This window comes from Monodelphis domestica, chromosome 3 (genome assembly GCF_027887165.1).
Source record: "Monodelphis domestica isolate mMonDom1 chromosome 3, mMonDom1.pri, whole genome shotgun sequence".
In the NCBI taxonomy this organism is placed as follows: Eukaryota; Metazoa; Chordata; class Mammalia; order Didelphimorphia; family Didelphidae; genus Monodelphis; species Monodelphis domestica.
In genome coordinates this window covers 300,190,284-300,205,533 of record NC_077229.1, presented here as the reverse complement: position 1 = coordinate 300,205,533, position 15,250 = coordinate 300,190,284, and the positions used below count along the sequence as shown (strand labels likewise).

Genomic DNA, 15,250 nt, shown 5'->3' with positions numbered 1-15,250 from the left:
ATCTCATTTTACAGAAGAGGAAACTGAGGCAAACAGGATTAAATTATTTGGACAGAGTTACATAGCTAGTCAATGTTGAGGGACAGATTTGAATTCAGAAAGATAAGTCTTCCTGACTCTAAACCTGGTTCTCTATCCAGTGTACTTCTTGGAATTCACTGAAGGATTTCTCTTTTCTTTAAATTTATAACAGTAATGGACCACTTCCAACTTTACTTTGATTGATGTTTCATAGACAAAAGCTATATAATTATTATTAATTATATTTCACAGAGGAAATAACATTTCAAAGTTAAAATAATTAAGCAAGCTCATAAAGCTAGTATTCTGCTTTACATAGAGCTAAAAGCTTCTTCCACTCTTGACCTGAGAAACAATCTATCATTGTTTTTACCATTAATATTATTCAGGAATTCCTATATGAAAGACCCCCCAGTGAGGAATTTTGAAAGAATAAAGAAGTCAAAAATAGGTCCTCTACTCTTAACCAGGTTGCATTCTTGTGTATTGTTGTTTAGTTGTTTTTTTAGTGAGTTTTCCTGACATTAGGTATTGCTTTCTATCCATTGTATCACCTAACTACTACAGGCTACTTTCTTAATAAAATCCAAGATAGTGACAAGGTGATAAGACACAAAATCATATGTTTTTGTCAAATATATTTTAAATATGTTTATTAAGCATTTCTAGTAAAGGCAAAAATGGCAAAAGAGGCAATGAGATGAATAACCTCAGAATCAGGAAGCCTTGAATTTGAGTCCTACCTCTGACACATAACTAGCTGTTTGAGTGTGCAGAAAGTCACTTACCTTGTAAGTAACCTAGGCAAAAATCACTGTAAAGTATAATAATTGGCAGTCCGCGTTAGTGAAAGGAATTTCCTCTTTGTGAGATCCCTTTATTAACTAAATCTTAGGTTTAGATCTGTCCCTCCCCCACAAGATGATGAAAAAATGAATAATATTTTTCTTTTTCTTTTTTAAATCCTTACTTTCTGTCTTAGTAACAACTGTAAGACAGAACTGGAAGTGCTAAGCAAATGGGGTCCAATTAATTTGTCCTGGATTATGGCAGATAAGAAGTTTCTCGGGATATATTTGAAACCAGGTCCTCCCAACTCCACCCTGGGCACTCTCTCCACTGTCCCACCTTACAACCCTGATGTTATTTTTCTTGTACAGCATTAATAATGTCCAAGTAAACGCTGGATCCAGAAGTTTAAGAAACTCCTCTCAAAGTTTTGACTTCCTGTTAGCTTCTCATTATGATCAAATGTTCATAGCATTAGTTTGTGCAAATTCTCTTCAGGTGCTAAAAATGACCTTTTACTTGATTGACTTTTCATCTACTACTCTTTGACTTGCTTCTGAGCCAGCAAAAGGGAATACCTCTGAAAAATTTATCCTTATTAGCATTCACAATAATTACATATTTTGCAATTTGTAGGATGACTAATAGTAATATGAATATAGAATGTTTTATTCTTTTCTATATTATTTGTTGTAGAAGGTATTTAAAATATCTTAGGAAATAGTCTTGTGCTTCTTAAGGAATAGAACTTTCTTATGTCAGGAAAAAATTCATTCCATAATATTTGTGTTAACAATTCCTGTGATAAGAAGAGAATCCCTTTCTGTATTATCTGAACTCTTTTCTCACATGCTAAAGGAAAAGGCATGAGCAAATAAACTTGCCACTGGATACCATCTAAATAAAGAGAGATCTGGGTTTCTGCTCCTTCCCCTGTTGAAAAAAAATCTGTTCAACCAAAAGGAGGCAGTGAAATGGAAGTGATTTTCTAGTTTAAAAGAAGAAAGAATGACCATACCCTCCCTTATACATATTAGAATTTTTAAAAAGGGGAAAAATAAACTTTTGCTACTATTATTTAGATGATTTCCTAAATATTTTTTGATTCAAAATTATTTTGTTTGCATTTTACGCAATTGCCCAAACATATGAAATGGAGTCATAGTTACTGAAATTTATTTATTTTCTAATTGATATAACCCATTGCTCAAACCTTAAAAGTCAGCTTCTTTCCAGAGTCTTTCCCCCCCCTTCAGTGACCTCTCCCTAAAGAGAAGTTGAAACAGTGTATTTTTTTTTGACTACTGGAAACCAGAAGATCAAGGTCTTGTCTTCTCCTTCAAGCTCTCACTTACATTTCTCCTTATTTATTTGAAGAGCATTGAGTAATTCATATTTGTTAATAAGGAGTATTCCATGCAAATGAGCTTTTGAGCCATGGATTGCATTCATCTTGGTTCATTTCCAGATATCTTGTAGCTCAATCAAATGTCTTTCATATTTGTGTCTCATTGCAAAACTGTATGGCTTACTTAAAGTTCTATTGTTTAATCAAACTGGATTTTATTTTATGTTGTCAGTGGTTTGAAAATTGTTTTTTTGAAAAAGAACTTAATAAAGTCAATTTCCCATTAGAAAAATATTACTTGAGTTCCTTGTGAAAGTCAGCTAAGAAAAATGAATTTTAGTAATCATGAGTTTTATACATTACAAGGAAATGAACAATGTTTGTTAATATTTTTATTGATTTACACTGTAATTAAAGTACCTTATGTGACCAGTGTGTAATTAGCTGCTTGGTACCCTTGGTCTCCTCTGAAAGGTAAATGCCTCATTGGGGTGTGGACTTTATACTTTGTTGGCCTACTTTGTGTAATACACACACACACACACACACACACACACACACACACACATACACACACACAAAACCCTTACCTATTATTTTAGAATCAATATTATATATTGGTGCCAAGGCAAAAAAAAAGTGGTACAGGCTCGCAATTGGAGTTAAGTGACTTGCCCAGGGAACACAGCTAGGAAGTGTCTGAGGCCATTTCTGAACCCAGGCCCTCCCATTGCTAGGCCTGGCTCTCAACCTACTGACTATCTAACTGGCCCCTGTGTGATAATATATTAGTATAACTCAATTATCCAAGTAGAAAATCTGCTGAGCACATTTTAAATGATCACTACCATGTATCCATAAAAATGTATGAGATGCTTGGTCTAACCTCTTTATTATTGTTTTTCTCTTATTTCTTCCAGATTTAGATACCATTGAATGCTCTTTGCAGTTCCCAGATGCTGACTATTCTTGGTGGGACCTCTTCATGAAAATCTGTGTCTTTGTTTTTGCATTTGTGATCCCAGTTCTTATCATTATTGTTTGCTATACTTTGATGATCTTGCGCTTAAAGAGTGTGAGGCTACTCTCTGGTTCTCGGGAGAAAGATCGTAACCTCCGCCGAATCACCAGACTTGTTCTGGTGGTGGTGGCTGTCTTTATAATCTGTTGGACCCCCATTCATATATTTGTGCTGGTTGAGGCCCTGGGGAACACCTCCCATAGTACAGCAGCCCTTTCTAGCTATTATTTCTGCATAGCTTTAGGGTATACCAACAGCAGCCTAAACCCCATTCTCTATGCTTTCTTGGATGAAAACTTCAAAAGATGTTTCAGGGACTTTTGTTTCCCATTTAGGAGGATGGAGAGACAGAGTACCAGTAGAGTCCAAAACACAGTTCAGGACACTCCCTACATGAGGGAGGTTGATGGGATAAATAAACCTGTATGACTAGTCGTGGAAATGTCTTCATATAGTTCTCCAGGAAGAGAGGAGTTCAATGATCTAGGATTAACTCAGATTACCACAGCAGTCTGAGCCTGGAAACATAAAAAATTTATTTTTGGAAAGACTTTTAAAAGTTCTTATGTTGTGGAGCCATGGCAAGGGTTAGCTGCTATGGCAGTCAAGCTCAGTTGATATCAAAGTTTAAGGCAGGATTTGAGGACAAAAAAAAAATCTAAGTGGGAAGGTACCTTCTTTAAATCTAGGAGGTCAGACTATCTGACAATTATCACTAGGGAAGATAAAGTCAGATTTCCATCTTCTAAGGCTTAGACTAAGCTCACCACCATTTGCTATGGCCTTATATGCAGAGATATTGTTTGTGTACTTGAGTTTAAAAGAAGAACAAGAAGCATTTGCTTTAGACTGAGAGTGAACACTGTAAATCCAGATCTTTGCACAGTGGCAGTTTCAAGAAGGAAGAAGGATGGCCACTGTGAAGTTCTCCCTATCTCTCTTTACTCTTCCTGGACAAGAATTTCCTTTGATTTTGTGGCAAAAATTTCAGCTTAAGCATGGCCCGAATTTACACCTAAAGTGTATAATGTTTCTGTATAATGTGAAAGTCTTTTACTATTTAAAAAGATAAAAATAAAATGTTAGGATGCCAGAAATAAAGTTTCTAATATATTTTAATGTACTTGGCATCTGAAGATGATGTTTAATACTTTTAGCTAGTATTCTCTTGGTATTTAAGTTGATAAATTATACAGTTGTTAAGTCACCTCAGAAAATATGTTGGGGAAAAATCTTGCCTTCATCATCTCTGTACAAAAAGAGAACTTGAGTCAGAGAGACTTTGGTTGGTTAGAATATACCAGAAATTCTTCTTGAAATATTATATATATATATATATATATATATATATATATATATAAAGGATGGGCTGGCCCATTATTAGTTCTTCTTGACATGTGTGCCTAATTAAAAAATAACTTAAGCAGGTAATTCATTCACTTGGAGAGATGATACTGCTGGCAATCATTGTAGTACTTAAAACATTTCTCCAGTCATTACCATATTTTCTGGAATTTATCTTAGGACTTTTGGAAGTGATGCAATCTCTTTCAGATAGCTAGAGTACTGGTGTGCCTGCTTAACTCAAAAGAGTCCATTTCTAACGTTTCCTTAAAAGTTTAGCTCATGCTGAGGGTTCAGCCCTATAATGTATCTGGATTGAGCCCATCATCAGTATAGACTGAAAATTTTCTGTAAATAGAGCTCGGATGTTCTTTTTTTTTATGGTGGGATACACTGGTGAAATGTCATTCATAGGTGGAGCATTGAAATGATATGGTTTTGTTTTATTGTGCTTTGGCTTGGGTCAGGTACCACCAGGAGTAGTTGGGGTAGGGCTTTTAGCAGTCTATGTATGGTGATTTTGCCATTTGTTCTCTAAGCTCTAAAGTGATAAAATTTCAAAACAGTACAGTTATAGTGGGAATTATACTTCATTAATGCATTCTCTTTTACTCCACCAAGCTAGGGTACTTTCCTCCTCCTTGTTCATTGCTTTGACATATGCCTGGGCCAATGGGTGAATTTGAGACTAAGGCTTTGCCCCAGGTGGGTACAAGATAAAAAACCATCCAGAGTTTAAAAAGGATAATTATTCTCATAGTTCCATTGACATATTCACATCTGTGAAAGTATTTTAATTCTCATGGGAATATGCCTGCTTGCTCTTATACTCGTGTGTCTTTGCTATGTCCACTAAACCAAAACTTGGCACTTAAGAAGTTAAACCAATATTTTCAGACTTACCTCAACTGTATTAGCTTGTCTCTATCTTATAACTGCAGAATATTTCCTAAATTCTTTGGACTGTGTCCCTGGACACATCTCTAACTGAAAATTAAGGAATTTTTATCTTATATTTCATTGAATTATCTAAGAACATTTGTGCTTTTATAGCCAGATATATAGCCAGTTTTAATATTTATTGACTATACTGTGATATACTTAAATATACCAACTGCAATCCTCAATGGATATGTGTATACATACATATATGTGAAAACATGTGAATATTCATATACGAATATGTATATACACAGTAGCTTGAGTACATAATACTGAGTAATAAAGAAGTATGTTCCTTTCTGAAGCATATTATACATAATATTTATAAATATCAAGGTAATCTTATTTATTTCCTGGAACAATTAATTCATCTGTTTGTGCTGTAGGCTCCCTGTTGCAATTTTTACTCCAGGGAGTAAATAAAAACTGGGATTCTAAGCATGAAATAGGATTCTGTGAAGTGCACATGAGGTATCCTCATGCTAATACCCTGACTGGCACTGAGGTCATCTTATACTAGATAGAAGACATCTTCCCATCTTGTGCGAAGGATGCTTAGGGACTCTTATGGCACTTACTAGGTCTACATTTGATCCCATAAAACACATAGAAAGATGCAAAGTTTAGGGATATAATAAGAAGAAGAGTATGGAGCATAAAACCTCTTTATCAAAAATATTGCCTGGTTTTAAAGTTCCTCTCCTAGAAATTTTTTTCTGTGTAACAGGAGGTTCAAGATTTGTGCCAAGTACATGCCCTCAGACAATGACATTGTCAAAAGCCCTCTTTTATTAATTCCTATTCTATTATGTTTTGCTGTGCCACTCTGGCAAAACAAAACAAGTATCTATCTGAGGACAGAATTAGACTGTCCAACTTTAGGTTGCTCACCCACACACACTTTTTTGTTACAATTTTTCTACTTTACCAGTGATCACTTCTATCATATAGATTTGTGACAAGGGATTAAGGATTTGGAGAGAGGTACAGTACGATAAAGCAGCAGTGACCTAGATAGATAAAAGAATAAAATGAATAGAATGACCCAGACAGTAGAGAAGTGTGATTCTTGGGCATCAAAGATCCTTCTTATGACCTTGCCTTGAATAGTCCTTCATAAAGATTTTTTTTAAATTTATAATACATATTGATATTTCAGTGGATAATTGGAAAGTCTAGTTTCAAATTCTACTTCTGACATATACTATCTGTGTGATCCTGGGCAAAGACTTAACTGCTCAGTGCTCTAGACAGCTCTTATACACTGCAGACAAGGTGCCAACCACAACTGGTCAAGGGAGTTTCTTCCCCAGGGAATTTCGTAGCCTAATGAAATCAGAAGTATAATCACTGTCCTCTTAATCTATTGGTATATAGTAAAAACTAAAAAGAAATTTTGGAAAATTTCAAAGGGCAATTTCTGACAATCAAGTGCCATTTGGGGATGTATCTCTGAGCAAAACTTGGCCCCAAACTTGAATAGTCGTTCTTACCCCCTTTTTAGTCATTTAGTATGTATAATGCAGCCTGACAGGAAAAATAATTGGAGTAAAAGGAATACATTTGGCTGAATTTCTCTTAGCACTTTCTCAAAGAGAGAACTGTGACTGTACTCTATGGTCCTTTCATGAGAATTTGTTCCCAAAGCTAGAATTGTTTGATTCAGCAGAAACCTGAAAACTATGCCTAAAAAGGGGAGCCTTTTACCCTGATGAATTCTTCTAATCACCAAAAATATTTTCTTGTTTCTTTTCTGAGATCTGATAGGAATATATATATATATATATACATATATAATATAATATAATGTACATACTTATATTCTAAAATGGTGGTAATTATGTATTGTGTATATGGTTATGTCTTGTGATGAAAAAAATTGTACTGTTAAAAAAAAGAAACTAAATTCCCCAAAATTCATTTCTCGTGTTGATTCATTTATTCTACTACCTTTTCTCTATAGTTTAGTATTAATAAAAGAAAAGTAAGGTAAAGTGATTTCATGATATTATAGAGGTATTTTGGAACTATTTCCTTCTCGTGGAGATAATATTGGAAACATTAAGGTATAATTAAAGGAAAAGTAGAATGTTGACATCTAATTACCTTGCAAAGAGCCAGAATTCTTTTTTTCCCCAAAGAGCAGTGAATTTGGGGGTAAAAAGAAAATCTAGATTAAAATTCTAGTTCTATTTTTAACTTTTGTGACTACGGGCAAATATTTTCATTTTTAAACATGTTAATTCTGCACTTATAGAATGAATGGGTTGTAATATGTAAGAGTTAAATTAATATCCAATACTTCAAGTATTATATTTTTAAAGTTTATTATCTGACAAAATAGAATATTGTGACTAAGTTAATAATCTACCTGCTCAAAAGGGCCCACTGCATCAAAATGACAACACAGGAAGGAAAGAGAGCTAAACACAGAATTCCACCCAATTCATCTTCTGTCTATGTTAGCACATAACAATAGGAAGTGAGTGGGCTCTTGGGTAATGTAATTCAAAGTTACAAGATTTCTAATTACATAAATAGGTGATTGATATGGCAGTTTTCACTTCTAAATATTATAGTTCTAAATATTTTGAAAAACATTCAAGAAGAAGCAGATACACAGTGGATAGCATGGACTTGGGAAGACCTGGGTTCAAATCTGTCCCAGCTATGTGACCCTAAGTAAATCACTTAATCCTGATTGCTTTCTTCTCTTTTGATTTAGAATTTGTACTAAAACAGATGGTAAGGTTTTCGGAAGTGGGGAAAGGAAAATCTCTCTCTCTCTCTCTCTCTCTCTCTCTCTCTCTCTCTCTCTCTCTCTTTCTTTCTTTCTCTCTCTCTCTCTCTCTTTCTTTCTCTCTCTTTCTCTCTCATCTTCCCTTAATTACTTCATTTATATTAATTACAATCTCCATAAATCCCAGCTGACTTGGGTATACTCATATTTTGGGAATTTCCCATGGCAACTACTTATTTTAGATTTTAGGTCAAAACACTAAAAATTATCCTTACAGTTTTGGCCAAAACCTTTAGAGTTTGGCATTTTTTACAGTTTTTAACATTCACAAAGGTAGAGTGTATAATATATAGTAGAACTATTTCACCAAAAGATTAATATTGGGAAAGAAGAGACTGTCTAGTGAACAATTAACAGCTACAAAACAGAAAAAGATGGAATGATAAAATTTTGAAAAGATAAAGTAATTTTAGATTTCAGGAATATGGATATGGAACACATAAATGATGGTAAAGTATGACAATCTTTTTGTGTAGTTGAAATAGTATGGAGGAGGAGGTCATTGGAAATGAATATATTGTGGAATTGGGAAGTTAGGATTTAAAGATTTTCAACATATTTGTTAAGATACTGAGTCTGAAGGCAGAGTATGGAGTTGAAAAAACAGTGGCCCAGACACTGAATTTCTTGACAAAAGGAAAAATGACTCTAGAGGGATGAAGACCAGCAGATGATAGACAACAGCATCTGGCCAAGGTCATAGATTTGGATGTATCAACCACAATGTAAGATAGGTCATTGAGGAATGGTGGTAGAGGGAAAGTCAAGAATTAGATAGAGGTACAAAAGTGTATCCAGGTACTCCTTAGTGTGATGGAAGGTATGAGAGAAAGTATAGACACTTCTAGAAAGAGTGACCATGAAAACAATGTAGTCAATAGGAAATAGGGAATCAGGTCTCAGTGAGTTACAGATGAAAGGAGTGAGAAATAAAAATGTTTAAGATATAAAGAAGTTTGTTAATTATGGCACAGTCATTATATAGGGCACAGCAGAATTTTCAGACAAATCTAGAATGGGCCATTGGGGAAGTATGGTGGAGAAGATAGGAATAATAAAATGAGAACCTGGGCTAGGGAAAGAAATATGTACTTTAGTAGTTGGGAGTACAAAACCATTGGGGTACAAAGAGTAAAATGGTTGGTTGAGAGTACATTAATACATGAAGAATGAGTCTAGAGTGCTGGTAGATGGGGAAAGGTCTGTTGAGAGTAATAACTAAATTATATAGTTCAAGGTGGTTGCTCAGAGATCGATCTCATCAAAGAAAGTGTACTTTTGACAAGTGAAGAAGAGATAAACTAGGAGTCTGAGAGGTCAGTCAAAAGGCCAAAGGTTGCAGCATGAATTGAAATTGGTGCTGGAGCTAGAGTTGTGCCAAGAGTCCTACTCAAATATGGAAGTCAATAAGTAAAGCTTCCTGAGGCGAGAGAAGCTTTAAGGTAGGAAGATAGAGGAAGGATAGAAGTTTTGGATACCGCGAGGGGGGTGGCGGAGCCAAATTAGAGATATGAGGTGGCAGGAATGAGTCAGAAATGCAGGCCTTATTAATTATCAATGAGCCACAGCAAAACTCCGATCAGTGGACTACTCAGAAGGCTTGTACCCATCCAAAGATCCAAACTTAATACCACACAGGTTGGAGAGATGATAGAGAAAAAAAAAGTGCCTGGCCGAAGGCCAGGTCCCAGGTGAGAGAGATAGAGAAGGAACGAAATTAAGATGGCCAAGCTCCAGCAAGGACAGACATCAGTGGGAGCTGAGATCCAAGAGGAAGAGAGGGAAGAGAGAGGGCCGAGATTGCTGTGGCTACTTTTAATGTCTTTGATATGCAAATATACACCCTACATAGGGATGATTATCATTGGTTAATGACAAGGTATAGGTGTGGTTTCTCTTAGCCAGGTGAACACAAATAAACCTGTTTTCCCGCCTAACCTGGGGGAAGCTGGGGTCAAGGGTCAGAGGTTTTCCCAGCCAAGCACAAGACTGAGCATGCTCTCTTCTAAGACAATCTGTACATACTGTTTCCCTTGCCCATAGCTAGGGGTGGACTACTATAATAAGCAACATAGTAAATAAAAGAATTGAATTTGAAGATCTAGGTTCAAGTCTTATTTCTAATGATTAATATCTATGTGACTTTGGGGAAATAATTTTTTAATGATAAAGGCATTTTATTCATTCACTTGTGAACATCAAGGAAAAGAATCAGTTCATTGTCAATATTTTATAAAAACCCAATAGGAAATCTGTTATATGTGAACCAATTCCACCCTCTTTTCTTTTATGATCAGAAATTTTTGTTTCTATAACACTGGTACACATCTATGTACTTACACCATGAATAAAATGATCCTCTAAAATCTGAAGTAGTCAAGCCTGAAAAAATGTAAAGACTCTTTCAAAATCTCTGTTTATGATGATTAAAAACTTTCATTTATTTGGACAAATATTTTAATATGTCTTGGATTTTTTTCCCTAATGTATGAAGTAGAAGGGTTTGACTAAATGACCTCTAGGTCTTTAGGTCATTAATAATAATGTAATTAGAAAAAACTTCCCATAGGACATTGTCCCTTATATCTACTAGGAGAAAAACCAGGCCAACTTCAAGTTCAGTTCAGGGTAGATTGTTCCACTTACTTTCAACCTACATGGAGATTGGTAACATTGTCTTTAAATCCTCCATATGATCAAATTAATAATTTCAAACTTGTATATAGGATAGAAAGTTAGTTTCCTACATTTTTCATTAAGTTAAGTTTTAACTATGTCAAATTCTGAGGAGTTTAGTGGCTGCCAGGATAATGTCATTCCCATGTTAGATAGGTCTGAGAGTGAAGAAATTCTTATGTTGATTTGAAAAGCAGCTCCTTATAAGCTCCATCCTTAGGTTCTAATTTTGACTTTGGCAGCAATATGGAATGTCTGGTCTCTTTATTTCATGACAGGTTTTCAAATATTTAAAGGCATCAATCACTTCAGATTGAAATAACCAAATTTTTCTTCCTCATATACACTGAGTATTATTTAGCCAATTATAATGTAGCTTATTTCTCTTTAGGAATATCTATGAATGTGGATCATCATTTTTTATTTTTCTGTTTACATATTGTTTTGGGGCAGATGAAAAATACACTCAATTGTACATGTCCCCAATTTACTAATGCTTCAGTCCCCCTACAAACTGGTACAAAAAGAAATTTCTGTACTACCAGGATTCTTTACTCAATATTTAAGTACTTACACAGTCTCATGCCATTTTATCTTTTACTTTATTATTTGTCTCCTGAGCACACGTTGAATTTTCTGGTACTCTTTTCCATAGCTAAGATATCCTTCCTTTCTCTCTCTCTCTCCCTCTCTCTCACTTTCTCTCTCTCTCTCTCCCTCTCTCTCTCACTCTCTCACTCTCTCTCTTTCTCTCTTTTCTCTCTCTCTCTCTCTCTCTCTCTCTCTCTCTCTCTCTCTCTCTCAACACACACTTTTACTAATAAATAACTATAAATTAATGTACAGTATCTAAGGAATTTTAATCATAATAATTTTTTGCCTTTCTAAGTAATTATATATTTTACTACATTATAATTTTGACTATTTTCTATTTTCTTTTTTATTCCATGCTCTATGAATGACATACATCAGTGACATATAATTTTGGTGTATTTTCCAAAAGGAAGTTCAGTGCTCTGCACATCATAGGATCATGAAGTGTTTATAGCTGGAAGGGACCTTAGGTATCATCTAGTCTAATCTCCTTTTATGGAAAAAAGAAATTGAAGTCCATAAAGATGAAACTAATTGTAAGATTTAATGCTGAAAGGATAAAAGTGACAAAGGAAAGGGGGGTCAGGTATGTCAGACTTGGAAATGTTAAATAATGGAAGAGGTAGAGGTGGAAGGTTGGGTGGGTGAATGGGAAGGTGGAAGAGGAGGATTATTAACATAGACTTCCATAGGACTTTGGATATGGAGAATTTTGACAGACTACTCCACTCCTATATTCCTTCTGTTCAAGGATTTGGGTTTCAGGTATACACACACACACACACACACACACACACACACACACACACACACAAACCTTACAATCATTAATCATAAAAGAAACACTATAAAATGCCATTATTACAATTTCACAATGACAGTTCATTTAAAAAATAAGTGGAATTTAGCACATCAGGCAAGAAAAATTAGAATATTTTTGAAGATTTTTCTAAACACTGGCAATATTTGACAAATAGTACAAGTGACATCTGTGTTCAGAAAGAAAAAAAAACAACAAGTTATCTATGTTTGCTAGGTTGGCAGACACCAAAAAAAAAGGCATAGTTAGTATGAAAATGCAATGCATAAATTGCCATTGAATGACTAAAATAATTCTTTTCTTATAAATGAAATAATGATGATTATCTCTTAAACACATGGGGCTCCATCATGTAGCTGCTATTTGTCAATAAATTATTCCTAAAGAAACAGCTTATAAATTCATTTGGATTTCTATCTTTTGCAGGCCCAAAATTTTGTGGGGATGGAAATTTGGAGAGGAAAAACATAGAAGGATAGTACTGATACATGGAAAATGACAAAAAAAAATCCTAGCATTGCTTAGTATTTTGGAAGGCTAGACATAAGACTTGTTTGCTATTTAAATTACTTAGAATCCTGTAAAATAATTAAAATAGACAATGTGTACAAAACATTCTTTTTTCTCCAGCTATGAGATCTTTTCCTACCCCCTCAGCACTCTTAATATATATCTTAGTCCTGGTTTTGGGGAAATTTTTGATTATATGAAACTTATTAAAAGTTTTCTACAAACAAATACAAAATAACAAAAATTAGAAGGGAAACTTGGGGGAAATTTTTGCTATATATTCTCAAATAAAAGTCTCATCCAGGATATATATGTATATATGAAATCAATTCAGACTTAGAAGACCAAGAATCATTCTGTAATAAAAAAATGGTCAAAGGATGTATGGAGTTTTAAAAATAAGAAATCCAAGCTGTAAACCATCACATGAAAGAAGGTATTCTAAATAAAAAATTGCTAAGCTTTTGCCAGAAGACTAGTTACCTATTTTTGTATGGGAGAGTTAAAAGTGGTTTTTACATTTTAAAAATACAACAACACTTTGTTTAAAAATATAAAAAATAAAATTCATATCTTGCCAGGACAAAAAGTAGGCTGAAGGCCAGATGCTTGTTCTAAATCATTAAGAATAAGAGGCATTCAAATTATAATATTTCTGAAGTACCACATTACACCCATAATAATGGTAAAGATGACAAAATGAGAAATATTGGAGGGGCTAGGGTAAAATAGGTATGCAGTGTGCTGTTAGTGGAGCTACAAATTGAACTAGTCATTTTAGAAAGAAATTTGGAACTATGTACAAAAAGTTATCAGATCATACATATGCTTTGATTCATGTTTACTACAATTGAGTCTAGACAACAAAGAAATCAAAGATGGAAGAGTCCATTTTCAATGGGGTTGAATAGTAACATTAATGTTCCTTGAGTGGAGTTATGAATTGATCCAACAATCATAGAAAGAAGCTTGGAATTTAGAAGAAAATTCACTACACTTTGACTCAGCAATCCCGCTACTGCGATATATTCCAAACAGGAGAAAGGTTTTAAAGAAAAGGTCATATATATATATATATATATATATATATATATATATATATATATCTCAAATGTTTGTTGAAGCACATTTTTGTGGCAGCAAAACTGGAAACACAGTGAGCACCCAATGAACTGAACAATGGTTGGAGAAATTGTGGTATGGGAATATTATTGTTCACTAAGAAATGACAAAAGTGAGGAATTCATAAAAGTGGCAAGATTTTTCTGAATTAATGCCAAGAAGAAAGGGGAATCAGGAGAACAATGTACATTATGACAGCAATATTGTAAATTGAATAATACAGTAAGATTACTCATCTCAGATCAAAGTAAATAATGTTAATATTGGGCCCAGAGGACAGATGGTGACATATTCTTCCTTCATCTCATTAGAGATATAGTGTACTGTGAATATAGATCAGTATATATGTTGTTATATCATTCAACTTTGTTTTCCTTTGTAACAATGGGAGTTTATTTGGGAGATGCACACACATATACATGCATAAATATATGTGTATATGTGTATAGCTAAATAAGAATCCTGTTTCTGACATTTGCAATCAGATGAACATTCAATCATTTTATGACATTTAATACTAAGGAATACACATAAGGCTGTCAATTCTACTTTAAGATTTCTTTAATGTACAAAGTTTTTCCCTTCCAAGAGCCTTTTTCTGCCCCCCCTACAGCTTCTATCATCACCTTGATTTTTGACCCCATGTGTTTCAAAATAGCCTAATATTATATTAGTGTCTTTGGTTGCCATATGAATTCATTATAATCCATTGAAACAGAATATTTTAAGGGAATAATTATTAATCTAACCATTTCTCCTCTCTATTGTACTTGCACAAAAGAGCCTTTGAGCCTAGCTCAAGTTCCTTATGTTTGTCCTGATTAAATATCATCTTATTAGATTTGGTCTGCTGTCCAATCTTTTTCAGAATCTTTTGATACCTCACAGTTATAAAATATGGTAACTATCCTGCAACGTTTTCATGGCATATGTGAATTTGTTAATGATGCCAAAATCACCAATAAAAACATTTATCTAAATCACAAAGATAATTTCCTTGACTATTCCAATATCCAAATGGACAGTAAAATATTAATTAATATACTTTCAATATGTTCATTCAACCCCTTTGGAATGTACGTAATAATATTATTATCTAACCCACTATTTACATTTTGTCCATAAGGGTAACATGGTGGTTTATCAGCTATCTTGCCATTGATCACTTCTTTCCTTACTAAATCTTATAATTCATCCACTTACTATTGTGTTCTATAATAGAAAGTAGGACTTGTAGTTTGAAGATTAACTCCTTCCTTTATT

At 34.1% G+C, this 15,250-nt stretch overlaps 1 protein-coding gene across 1 annotated transcript in view; it reads left to right on the top strand.

Annotated features, from left to right (window-relative positions):
- OPRK1 (opioid receptor kappa 1) overlaps nucleotides 1–7,385 on the top strand; it is a 35,880-nt gene extending 28,495 nt beyond the window's left edge. The window contains exon 4 of the mRNA XM_001368727.4: nucleotides 3,079–7,385. Within this exon, the coding sequence (XP_001368764.1) occupies nucleotides 3,079–3,608 (530 nt within the window). The 3' untranslated portion in view covers nucleotides 3,609–7,385. The remainder of the gene's footprint in view (nucleotides 1–3,078) is intronic.
- Nucleotides 7,386–15,250: the final 7,865 nt, after the last annotated feature.